A 13,164-nucleotide genomic window follows, 5' to 3' on the forward strand; every position below is an offset into this window, starting at 1 on the left:
AACATATGGGCCATGCTAGCTATGAGTTTAACCGGGCTAATTCGTAGTGATCACTGTTAACATGCCCTGAGATCCGTAATAAGGTTGAGACTAGCTCGTCCTGTTCAGGTTCCTGCTGCTAGACAGTCTGGTGACACATATGCAGTAGGCCACTAGACAAAAACACACTTCCATTAGAGAATGGAGACCTCACTTAGCTCAGTTACACTGACAATGAGACTTAATGATAATGACATATATGACATATCATATAAGGCAAATGTTAACCTGTATCGCTATTCGCTAGCTGTTTCTTTTCATAACTTGTGATGATTCATTGATATTCTTAAGAAAAGACTAGACAATGTAATTCCAAGGAATTACCAGTGCATACAAAAAGGCAAAGAATAAGAAGTTGAAATATTAATAAAAGAAGTGAGAGAAAACGATACAGAAAATGTTTATTTTACGTTGCTGCACAATTAGATGCACAGGTGTTTTTATTAAATATACTTTCATGGATGGCTGAAGTTGTTCAAGGAGGAAGGATTCCAGGAAATATACAAAAACAAACCCCACAAATACACCCACACCCACCCACCCACCCACACACACACACACACACACACACAAACAATGAGCAAGGAATATGTAACGTGCACAAACATCAGCAATGCACCACACATGAACGATTCACAATAATGATAGCAGGGGCCCATGGGCCTGGACATCTTCTAGTAAACAGGTCCCTGGGGGGAACACTTAGCTCAGGAGATTTGTTTATCAGGCCGGGGGCCCCTGCAGGCTCAGAGGTGGGCAGGTCTGACGGGGTCACTTGGGACCAAGTCCCTCTGCTCCAGCCCAGGCGTCATCAGATGTCTCTACGGAACTGCACTTAGGACCTGAAAACATCGTCTCTGTATTTTTCTTTTCTTGTTAAATCCAAACACACCATTTAACTCTCTCTCTCTCTCTCTCTCTCTCTCTCTCTCTCTCTCTCTCTCTCCGTCTCTCTCCCTCCCTCCTTCTCCTGTTGTTCTGGGCAGTGCATTGATAACATACGCTGCAATGGCCTGATGACCAGTGTGTTTGAGGAGAACTCTAAAGTCACCGTGCCACACATGATCAAGTAAGTCCTGCAGACACCAGTTTGCACTACCCGCTCATTTACCCACCTATTTCCTGTTTGCATGATGTATAGCGATTGGCCAAATGAGCATGCAGAATGAACGTCTGGACATCAATTGGCTCATTTAGAGAATAATTCCAACCATAAAAACAGCAAGGGCCTGAAATGAAATTGGTAGCCATTATCTTTCCTCTTGTGTTCATCATCGTTATCTAGTGTCACTGGTGCTCGACCACATTCAGGTGCAGACGGCTGTGTTGTCATGTCCTGCTTCCGTGGCTATTTAGCATATTCTCACCTTCCGCCGGTACTTGTTTCAAGCCAACCTTTGCTCCGTATTGGATCAATTAGTGCTTCTTGGTTCCAGTCAGATGTACGCTAGTAATTGCAATCAGAGTTGGAACAAATGCCCGAAGGACACTCCTTTAGAACTGTGCGCGGAATAGACGTTCTGACGGCGGGGCCCCTTTTCTCATTCTGTACGTGTCACATGAGCATGACACAGAGCAATTTGGCTGCTATTATCTCTGGTGTCATTCATTGCCTGATGAGGCATGGGGTAACCACATTTACACATGGTTAGATATGACATTACATATTATTTTGCAATCCATATCTGCTGTCTGACAAATCTCTTTAGCTGCGGTCCTGTGATCAATGTCTTCTCTCTGTCTGCTCTCTCTCTCTCTCTCTCTTCTCTCCTCTTGCTGTCTTTTGCACATGGTGATTGTTGCTGTTTTAATAGCCACCTCTGCATGCATTAATAAATACAAAGTGTCAGACCGCCAGTCACCGCCTTGGTTGTGCCTCTTATCAGATCAGACACGCGTCTCCATAAAGATGATGTTGACATTTGCTTCAGCAAGACGCTCAACTCCTGCAAGGTCCCCCAGATCCGCTACGCCAGCGTGGAGCGTCTGCTGGAGAGGCTGACCGACCTGCGCTTCCTCTCCATCGACTTCCTCAACACCTTCCTGCACACCTACCGCATCTTCACCACCGCCGCCGTCGTCATGGACAAGCTGGCCGACATCTACAAGAAGCCCTTCACCTCCATCCCCGTCAGGTAACGGAGGAGGTTTGAACGGGCGGAGGCAGGGATGGAGAAGGGAGGTTGGGGGGGGGGGATGTTGTGTTAGTGAGTGTTTGAGGGGCAGTTTAGAGATTTCAATAACTTGCTATTTTTTGTGCATTTTCAATTGTAACACATTGTAAGTTTAAACGTGCAGTGCTTGGATGCCTTGGGGCAAAGTTAAAAAGTTCATAATTTTGGGATCATAATCAAGGCTATGAAAGAACATCACTGGTTATTATACTTGTTAAATCTGTTATTTTCAGACAATGATTTTCAGATTAGATCAACCAATTTGCTTCAGTTACGCTTGTATTGTGTCTTTGTGCACAATAAAGTGTGTGTGTGTGTGTGTGTGTGTGTGTGTGTGTGTGTGTGTGTGTGTGTGTGTGTGTGTGTGTGTGTGTGTGTGTGTGAATATGTGTCCAAGAGTTTTTATAGTCAAAAAGGAACAGTGTGTGTGTGTGTGTGTGTGTATATGCCCAAGAGTTTTTACAGTCAAAAAGTGTGTATGTTTCCTTATGTGAGTCTCAGGGGAGGGTCTGCTGTTGCATATTTTCCTGGTCAGACATAGTGACCTTTTCAACTGGAAACTTTTTTTTTTCTTGTCTCAAAACAGGTGTTCTGCAAAAAAAAAGTCTAATTAGTTCATAAGTGCAGACAAGTCAGAAACTCTTACACTGCACTTTCCTTCCATGCCACATTTATGGTACACAATCCCACGCAGTGTCAGGAGCGGGATCCACACTCACAACAGCTTAGTTCACCCCTCATCCTGCCTGTCATTGCTTTGTGCTAGTCGTTCATCATGTTTCATGCCTATGCAAAACAGCGGGCGTCCATTTTAATGGACTCCTGTCACTTTTAGAGAATGAGGCCGCGGCAGACGCGGCGTAAGTTATAGGCTTGTTTTCCATATCATTGTGCAGTTGTCCATGTCTGAGACGGGTAAGTGGTCTTGACAGTTTGCTGTCCCCTGCCGCCTTGGCGTGGCGTGTGGTGTGTGTGTGGCGTGTGCTGTTGCAGTCATTCATGTGTCCTCCCCTCCTGCCTCCCCGCGCAGGATCCAGTATCACTCATTCGACCGCTTGTCCATCACATCCATCTGTCCAGACTACAGCCTGAAGATCAGGAAGATAGCCCTGGACCAGTCAAAGTAACACAGCACATTTATGTCTCTCTTACTAGCACTCACTCACTCACTCACTCAATCACTCACACAGTCATTCACTCACTCATTCACTAGCTCACTCACTCACTCACTCACTCACAGTCATTCACACAGTCATTCACTCACTCATTCACTCACTCACTTACTCACTCACTCACTCACTCACATGGTCATTCACTCACTCACACGGTCATTCACTCACTCACACACTCACATAGTCATTCACTCATTCACTCACTCACTCACTCACTCACACACTCACTCACTCACTCACACAGTCATTCACTCACTCACTCACTCACTCACTCACAGTCACTCATTCATTTGCTAACTCACTCAGTAATTCACTTCTCACTCATACAGTCACCTGCTGCTTATTTCTTACACACTCCCTCACATTCAACTCATTTACTAACTCTCTCTCTCCTTCTCTCTCTCCTTCTCTCTCTCGCTCTATCTATCTATCTATCTATCTATCTATCTATTTTTTCTTCTTTATTCTCTCTATGATTCTTTGTTCCCTTTATGTCTGCCAACCAGTGCCTCCATTTTAAATGTTTGTGTTGTGGTGTAGAACTCAGATTAAGGTTTTGGAATGCTGCTGCTGCTGCCTTCATTATAGCAGCAACATGTGTCACGTAAGGGATAATCAACGACGCGCCGTGCGTTTATAGGAAAATAATGCACGTTCGAAGTGGTAATAAGGACCCGACGCCGCAGGCGGAGGGGACTTTACACTTCGATAAGTGCATTATTTTCCTATAAACGCACAGGGCGCGGAGTAAATGAGAATAGCTACATATTTTGTGAAAATTCATCCCAATTCCAAATATATTCCAAAGCCATTGTGTGGCAGAGTAAAATGCTGCCAACTCAACTGGCAGTAAACTATCCCCACACAGACGGGTCGAGTTGGCAAATAAACTGCGTCTTCACAAACTCCTGTTTAGATGAACAACTCTATTGTGTTTTCCTATCTGTTGTACTGTATCTCCAAAGCCAGTTTGCGTATATAAGCGATGACTTTGTCTCTGCACTGCATGCATGTAGGTGGTGCTGTTCTCCGCCTCCTCCCCTCCGAGTGTTATTTATGGCTCCTCTGCACATGTACACTGTTCCCTCAACTCAGGTCGCTGGAGCTGTTCTTTGCCACCAACCAGAACAACCGCAGCGGGGGCGACCACAACAACGACAAGCCCCCCTGCCTGGGCCGCAAGTTGTCGGGCCCGCCGCCGCTCTCCATCTCCTCCCGCACCTCCTCGCCGGTGCGCATGCGCAAGCTCTCCCTCAACTCCCCGCTGGGCTCCTGCACCAGAGTGCTGGACCTCTCCTCCTCCACCTCCTCCTCCTCCACCTCCTCCTCCTCCACCGCTGCTGCTGCCACCTCCTCTTCCTCTGCCACCACCACCCCCACCGCCGCCTGTCCCTCAGCCACCGGCAGCCCCACCTCGGCCACCTGCCCCAGCCCGGCGGCGACCCCGACCGCCACCTCTCCGCCGCCTGCCCTCACGTCCCCCGCGGGCGCGACCAAGCCCCCGCCGGAGCTGAGCCGCGCCCCGGCTCCTCCTGCCCCCTCCACCGCCCCTGCCGCGGGCACAGGTACGGCCCCCTCCTCCTCCACCTCCACCTCGCCCTCCCCGGAGCAGAGCCCCGGCGCCACCGAGGAGAGCCCCGAGCTGCCGCGCATGGATGCCTTCTGCGGGAAGCTCCGCCGAAGCATCCGCAGGGGTGAGGAGAGAGGGAGGGGGTGGAGGAGAGAGAGAGAGAGAGAGAGAGAGAGAGAGAGAGAGAGAGAGAGAGAGAGAGAGAGAGAGAGAGAGAGAGAGAGAGAAGGAAGAGAGGAGGAGCGGTGGGGAGTGAAGGGCAGGGATAGAGAAGAGAGACGAACGTGGGAAGGGAAGAGAGGAGAAGAGAGATCAAGTTGATTTATGTTCCCTTCAGAACAGGCTTCAGATATGTGCCTGGGGTCAGCTGGCTCTCTTGGGGGTGGTCTGGCATGACCGTGTGGAAAAATAGGGTGAGGGACTGATAGAGAGTGTGAGAGAGAGAGAGAGAGATGGAGAGAGATGGAGAGAGATGGAGAGAGAGAGAGAGACGGAGAGAAAAAGGGATGGGGTAAGGGGGCATGAGAGAAAGAGAAAGAGAGTCCTCAGATGTAACCTTTTGCCATTATTTCCAGTGGGATGTAGTGATGGTGAAGATCATAGACAGACAACTCACTCAAACACTAATGCCACAGGGCTCTGTCTTCCAACAGTGACATAAATTCAAAGGAAGACACTGCATTCATTACAGTGAATACAGTAAACAGATGCTTTACCTTGTGATAGGATTATAGGACTGAAACTCTAACCATCTAGGCATGTTTCATTGTTATGATACAATCTCGTGTCAACGCTGAACCCAGAACTTAGAGGAAAACCAAAATCAACTATGAGAAAACAGAGAGAAAGTGAGCGAGCGAGTGAGTGACCTCGTCAGGCTGAAGGTTTTATTGGCGTTGCTGAATAGCGTCATTGTAATCACGCCGCTTTTATGTCGACGTGCTCAGACTCTTTTGCAAACGTGCAGCACATTATTCCCCCGTTTTATATGCACCAGAGTAGCATTCCACCGGCTTTTATGAATCCCAAACAGAAATAACACGCTGTATTGTTCACTTTAGCCCTAATGGAAAGCAGAACGCTCGTGAAGCCATCAGCCAGATGAGCTCCATCATGCGCTGGTGCTGGAGGCTGTAGTGTAGTCAGCTCTGGTCCAGAACTTTCTGCGGCGTTATTATCAAGACTGCTCCAAGAGGCAGCATAACATGTTGTCTCGTCGCCAACATGCTTCGTCCAAAAGCGCGCGGAGTCCAGCGAAGGTTTCAACATCGTATTGTGTTGTAGCCATCTCAGTGAAGTGAACTGAAACCAGGTCCAACGAAGGATAATGGCAATGCATATCACTGTGTTACATGCTTTTGTGATACTATTACTATTACTACTACTGAACTATTACTACTAATATTACTAACAGTACTACTACCTCAACTGATAATAATAGTGATAATGATAATAATAATAATAATATAATAATAACAATAGCCATAACAAAAAAACAACCATATTCATATACATTTATATTAATATAACAACAACAACAACAACAACAACAACAACAACAACAACCCTGTGATGTTTGGTTGGGTTTGAGTTAGCCGGAGGCCTGTGAGGTGAAGGCTGCTGTGAGCTCCCCTGCTGATGTGCACAGTGCAGTGTAGGCCGGAGCTCCACCACACCTGGCGCCCTACAGGGCAGCAGACCCAGGGCCAAGCCCTCCAGCCCTCCAGCCCCTGAGGGGTTTCGCTCTGTGGTCAGCGTAGCGGCCAGCGGCCTGACAGCAGTGTACCTGGACAGCTCACACAGCCTCTCCTAAACTCTCCAAACTCTCTTGCAGAACATTCGGTCGAGGCACTTACAGAAGTTTTGGCCTGCGTGGCGGCTACCATTAAGCTCAGCGTAGACTGTAACGTGAAAGTGAGTCTGTGAAATCAGTGTTTGTTTATACGAGTAATCGTGGAAGATCAGCGTCTGTATGCGCTAAGGTTATGCTTGAGCCTTTGATCGCTTGCGGTGAGTTCAGTAAATTAGCTTGTTTAGGTGTGCTTTTATTTGTTGTCATTCCTGGTCGAGTACAGAATATCCCCCCTTTTTTCTCGTTGCTCAGATACTTAATCACGGTAGGTAAACCTGTCTGGATGCCAGTCCAAGCCAAATGCTGTGGGCTCTTTCTAAGAGGGACTATTCTGTATACCTCATGGTTCTTCCCAGAAGAAGAATTATGTTTTCTTTCAGATTCATGTGGTACCTAATGAGAATTATCAGAAATGAAACCTGGAAGGAACCTGAAATTCATTTTCTTTCAAAGGCTTTTCATTTGTTGCTTTTTTGTAATGGCTGAGTTAGAAGTAGTATGTAGGCAAGAGTCATTACACATTATTCTTGTTTGGGTGACCCAAACTCATCAAGCCTATGAAAACAAAAAGGCCAGAAATATATATAACTATTATATTGAAACACTGGAAAAAGTATGTATATATACTGTATATATATATTCAGGATATACTGTATGATGAAGGGTTTTAATTTTAAGGGGGCACATATACTGTACAGTATCTATGTGTGTTGGCATAGGCAGTCCGCATAACCTGTTGACTGCTGTGACTTTCAGCTGTTCTGGAATCAGTGTCACTGGACAAGTTCATTCCGGAGAGCCCTCAGGGCAGTGAGTCTGGCGAGATTTCACCGTGCCGGTCCCCCTCCACACCACGCCACCTGCGCTACAGAGGATCTGCAGGTGTGTTTTGTTATTGTTTATGTATGTGTGCATGTGTGCATATGCATGGATATGTATTTGCCTTCGTGTACATGTGCATGCTTGATTGAGAGATAAAAAAAGAAGGAGAGTGAGAGAGAGAGAGAGTGAGTGAGTGAGTGGGTGAGTGAGTGAGTGAGTGAGTGAGAGAAAGAAAGAAAGAGTGCACATACTTGAATATGGACACAGTGTGTGCCTGTGTGTGTTCCTCTGTGTATGCTGGTCAGTCACCCCAGAGAGGTCGATGTGTCTCCTCAGTGAAAACACTGACAGCTGTGTGACAGCCACCCAGTCCGACCCCCAGCCCAGAAACCAGTCAGCTGTAACTGAGACAGGCTAATCACGGACACCGCCTCGGGCTCTCACCACTCTGCATGGGCTTTTTTTTTCTGGGGACATCTGTGCTTTCACTTCATTGTATCGCTTTTTTTTTCGAAAGACATAAAAAAAAAAATATCTATCCACCAAATGTCTAGATGGTGGAATGTTTTTTATTTGACTGCAAACGAAAAACAAAACATTCCAATGTGACAGGCCTGCCTCCCAACCAACCTCGCAGCAGACTGCCATCTCCCTTCTATGGCCCACGACCAGCGCAGGGCAAGCCTGGTTTCCGTGGCACCGACACAGATAGAGGCATCCAGTGCCCTGGACACTTAGTCATTCCAATGCTGGACTCCGAAAGGCCCCGTTTCGGCAATAAATGGCAGCACTGTGTGTCAATGACGTGCCGGTCCAACTTTCCTTGGGCCAGAGTCAGTTAAATAATGTGTTTGGATGACATTAAAGGGAATCTATATATAGGAAAGTTGAAACAAGGTTAGATAATATTTGTCTTATTTCCCAACCAGCGCACTCTGGTAATTGGTTCGGATCAGTTCTGTCCACAGACACCGCGGAACAGACGCTGTTCCATTTGGGCCTGTTTGCTCCGCAGCAGGGGCACAGAATCTCCTTTTTTTACCCAGTGTACACTGTCTGGCAGCGTCCGCAGGCTCTGATGAACTCTTTACCGTTAATACTGACCAGAGGTTCTTTAATTGTAATCTAAACATTCTGCCGTTCCAGAGGTTTAGGTGGAATAAGGTCAGGCCTGTCGTTCCCAAGGTTTTCCCGGTGCTGTTTCTGAGTCACGGAGGGTTATTTTCCCCTTTGCATCGCCCTCCATATGTCTGTGTGTTCACCACATGACGCGGTGATTTACGATCCCAGGGGCTTCAGGCCAAACCCTCCGGTCAGACCAGTCCAGCAGCCTGTTGCGCGTAATGTGCTTTTAAACAGGGTGGTTTGAATAAGCCTTATCTCTTGTCTTGTTGTTTTTTTTTTTCACAGGTCAGGTGACCGAGAACAACCGCTGCTCGGTGTCGCCCGCCTCGGCCTTCGCCATCGCCACGGCAGCCGCTGGCCACAGCAGCCCACCAGGTGCGGACCGCAGTAGGTTTCAGAACCCGTCGACTTGCGTCGGTCCGTCACTTGTGAAGTGTTTTGCACATCTTTCTTTTGCACATCCTTTTTGCTTGACGTTTTTTTTTTTTGTTCACTCCCTCATGAACTTTCTGGCTGCCCCTGTGTCTCTCTGTGATGTTAACTCTCGAACTCCCAAACGGTCGGTCACTCTGTCCCTTTTCTCTCATGCAGTCTTCAACAATTCAGAGAGGACGTGCGACAAAGAGTTCATCATCAGGAGGGCAGCCACCAACCGCGTTCTGAACGTCCTTCGTCACTGGGTCTCCAAGCACTCGCAGGTACAGTTGTGTCCAAAAAACCCTGGCGCGCGAGAGTCTCTCTCCTTTTTTTTAACGAGTCGAGCTGTTGTGGATCAGTTTTTCTCCTCATTTGGTCTTTACTAGAACAGAGTATGGATGCATTAACGACTTCTCGTTCCAGTACCCAACTGGGGGATCAAATTAGGTTTGGTGTTAAACTGCAAAAGCATTCGTTCGTCATAGTGGAACTCCATGTCTCCTCCTCCTAGAGCCCTCTGGCTCTGTCTAATGTCTACTGTCACCTCGTTTCAGAGTAGTGCTTTATGATGTGAGCCTACTTTCCCTTTAATTAGATGCAGATCCCCCTCTGATTGGGGTTTAGGCTCTGGACTCTGTAAAGCGCCTTGAGACAACTTTGCTTGTTTTGTCACAATAGAAATAGTATTTAATTGAATTGTTAGCACAGATTATGAGCGTTAGACTGTTGGAGTATTATTTCTCATTCAGTGTAAACCTCTTTGGGATAAAACTATCTGTGAAATACATAACCTTAACTAAGGATACACTGGGCACAGTATGAAAACAGCGGTTTGCTGGAAGTGGGAATCTGACCTCGTTGATTTACTGTAATCAGTAAAGGCTGTTAAAAGCTAGCAGGTGGTTCCTATTGGCCCCCCTCACCCCCTCACCTTTCGCTTCTTTCTCTCGAACAGTTGTTATTGTGGCAGTCCGTTTTGCGCTGGCTGGCTGAGAACTCTCTTTACTGGTCCAAGCGTATAGCCTCAAGGTTCTGCCTGTTTTACAAGTCTACAGAACCAGAGCACACTTCCACATTTTCCATGTCCTTACCTCAGATTTGGAGGTCATAAATAGAGTGTTGCCAATTAACAACACAAACGCAGTAACAAGTTTCGGCCATGGCCCATGAACTTTTAGAGTCAGTAGCTCTTGACGGCATTGACTGTTATGGCAGCAAATCCAAATGCTTTGATTTGAAGTGGGCTAGGGAAATTAAAGATGACTGCATTGACAACAGCCATATGAAATTTGCTTGTGATACCGGAAAGGCGTTTGTTGTTAGGCGCGTCTTGACACCTCAGCTGACGACAATGTCAGCGCAGTAATTGTCATACACATCGAAATAATTAGTTCAGGTTCTCGATAGCGCAATGCACACACGCCATAGTCTGCTCAACATAATTACACATCCGGTTCACTCTCAGTCACTTTGCATCACTGTGTCAAATGTCAAGCACCAGAATAATTTAGAGCCAATCAAACCCAGTGAGCGAGCAGAGGATAATGTATATAGGTGGACTTGGCCCTTTTTTGAAAAAAGATCTCTAATAAATGTAATTTTGTCATCAAGAGGTCATTTAGACACAACACTGAGTGAGACAGATTATATAAAATGACAGAGGGTGTGACTGTTCATCACAGCAAGCTGCCCTGCTTCCCTGCCGTCAATCTGTCATAATATGTTTGACACCAGACCCTGCACACACCTCACTGAAATGGCACCCGATGTCTCTATTAGATGTTCTACTACACAGACACCAATATGTAACTTGACCAGTAGCAGACCTTCCTTTGAACCCTAGACTCTTCAAAAAAAGGGTTCTTGGGGTGCTATATAGAACCATGCAGACTTTAAAACCCCTTAGGGGTTCCTTTGACCCTTCAAAATGGTTTTTAAAGAACCATTTAGGGGTGTCATCTATGTAGCATGTTTTTTGGTTCTATATAGCTCATGTTTCCCTAGAGTGTACAGTCATGAATACAGTAACATTAGTAAAGTAAATCAACTGCACCGTACCTGTGTTACCTTTCGAGGGTCCTTAGCCGTGCTAGGGGCTAGTTGAGGCGGCTGCGAACCCTGATCTGTGTGTCCGCCTCATTGATTCGTGCTCTCATTAGAGAGTTGGCCTCTCAAAAACCTGTCAGTGAGCGTGGCCGCAGCTGCTGCAGTGATGCCTATACCTTTGTCAATGCTTTCCCTCGCTTGGCTGCTCCCGCCTCAGCCAAACGTCCACTATGAGCAATTAGCCTCCCTAAGCACACACATGCGCATCGACAGTGATGTGCGATGAGAGCACATATAGCCACAGACACGCGTAAAGATATTGAAATATGTAAATGCACACTCACAAATACACATACAAATACACATTTAGACACATACACACCATACACTGTTTGATACAGGTTGATGACTGTTTGATACACTGCTTTTTGAAGCAATCCATACATCCTCTTTCCTCTAATTTATACCGCACTAAGGAGCACTTAGGCTTTTTGACAGATAAAAACTTGCTACATGTCTGTGTTTTAGCAGTATAATGTAGTAGGCAGTGTGTGGTGTCTGTATTTCACCCTAGACCACAGACTGCAGTGTATGATGGTTTTTATCTACCATTCAGATGACAAAATACCATTAGAATGAATCTGAAAATTACATCAAAACAAATCACTTATAATAGCATACCACAGAGAGTAGCATATGGCTGCATAGTATTGCTGTAAAGTTTTTTAGAAATTTTTTTTTTGAAGCACTAAGAGGCTAATTGCATTGATCTGCTCAGTGTTTTGTCAGACGAGATCGAGGCTCTCAAACTCGCAGCGAAAGAGCTTGTTAAAGCTGACCTTTCCAACGTTACAGGTGAGCTGTGAGGGGGAGGATGAGGTTGATAGAAATGTTTTAAAAGGTTGGCGGACCGGAGACAAAAGGCCCTGGCGGTTCAGCCCGCGGATGGGATGAGGCGGAGAGGAGAGGGGTGGGCTCCCGTTAGTTTGATCCGAGGGGCTGAACGCACCGGCGCGCTCCTATTCAGATTCTCCGCCGGGTGCTGACGCGAGTCAGTGGCAACACATTGGCATTGCTCCCTCTGTCATCCCAGGAATGAGTAAAGGGGTGAAGCGAAGGATGCTTAAACTGCTACCAGACTTAAATGATGTATACAGTGTGTGTGTGTGTGTGTGTGTGTGTGTGTGTGTGTGTGTGTGTGTGTGTGTGTGTGTGTGTGTGTGTGTGTGTGTGTGAGGGTGTGTGTGTATTGTATAAACATCAGCATGCATAGACTAAGCCTCTCCTAGTACAGAGCACTGTGTTTCTCCATGATGTGCTGTATGGCTTTTATGAGTGCCTGAAATGGAAACACAGTCTTGCGTCATTTTTTTTTTTCAGAAGTTCGCTCCTTTGATTAGGTGTTTGTATGTGTTGAACTCTGGTCCTCTTGTGTGTCGTTTTCGGTATCTGCCAAGTGAGTAAAAGTTGAAAAAAAAAATGGTATGAACGTCTGCCAAACTGAATAAAATGTAAAAAAAATCATCATAATCCATACGTTGTCCCTGCTGGGAAAATAGCCATGGAAACAGAGAAACATGTTTTTTCCCCCCCATTCTGCAAGGTCCGTAACAGATCCTCATGTGTGGATAATTGCATGACCTCAGTTCAGATTCTACAGCACTGCTGCCATGGCCTTCTGAAGCGGTTAGAGTGTGTGAGTGTGTGAGTGTGTTGGGGGGCTGGGGGTAAACAGTAGCGCACGGTACATGAGGAGCAGACTTCATTGGGTAATTAATTACCATCAAAGAGATGCTACGCCAGCTCATCTCTCTCTCTCTCGCTCCCTCTCTCTCTCCCTCCCCCTCCCTCTTTCTCTCTCCCTCTCTCTGTCTATCTTTCTAACACGAGGTCAATGCATCTACTGAGGGGCCAGTCTGCCGCTGTACGGTCGCCCTGACATCCCAT

The 13,164-nt window shown here is 46.6% G+C and overlaps 1 protein-coding gene across 1 annotated transcript in view; it reads left to right on the forward strand.

Annotated features, from left to right (window-relative positions):
- rasgrf2b (Ras protein-specific guanine nucleotide-releasing factor 2b) overlaps nt 1–13,164 on the forward strand; it is a 53,202-nt gene that overhangs the window by 30,531 nt on the left and 9,507 nt on the right. The window contains exons 13-19 of the mRNA XM_062542909.1: nt 1,026–1,108; nt 1,926–2,174; nt 4,481–4,716; nt 4,822–5,079; nt 7,564–7,689; nt 9,040–9,129; nt 9,346–9,452. Coding sequence (XP_062398893.1) covers nt 1,026–1,108; nt 1,926–2,174; nt 4,481–4,716; nt 4,822–5,079; nt 7,564–7,689; nt 9,040–9,129; nt 9,346–9,452 — 1,149 coding nt within the window. The remainder of the gene's footprint in view (nt 1–1,025; nt 1,109–1,925; nt 2,175–4,480; nt 4,717–4,821; nt 5,080–7,563; nt 7,690–9,039; nt 9,130–9,345; nt 9,453–13,164) is intronic.

This window comes from Sardina pilchardus, chromosome 8 (genome assembly GCF_963854185.1).
Source record: "Sardina pilchardus chromosome 8, fSarPil1.1, whole genome shotgun sequence".
Classification (NCBI taxonomy): Eukaryota; Metazoa; Chordata; class Actinopteri; order Clupeiformes; family Clupeidae; genus Sardina; species Sardina pilchardus.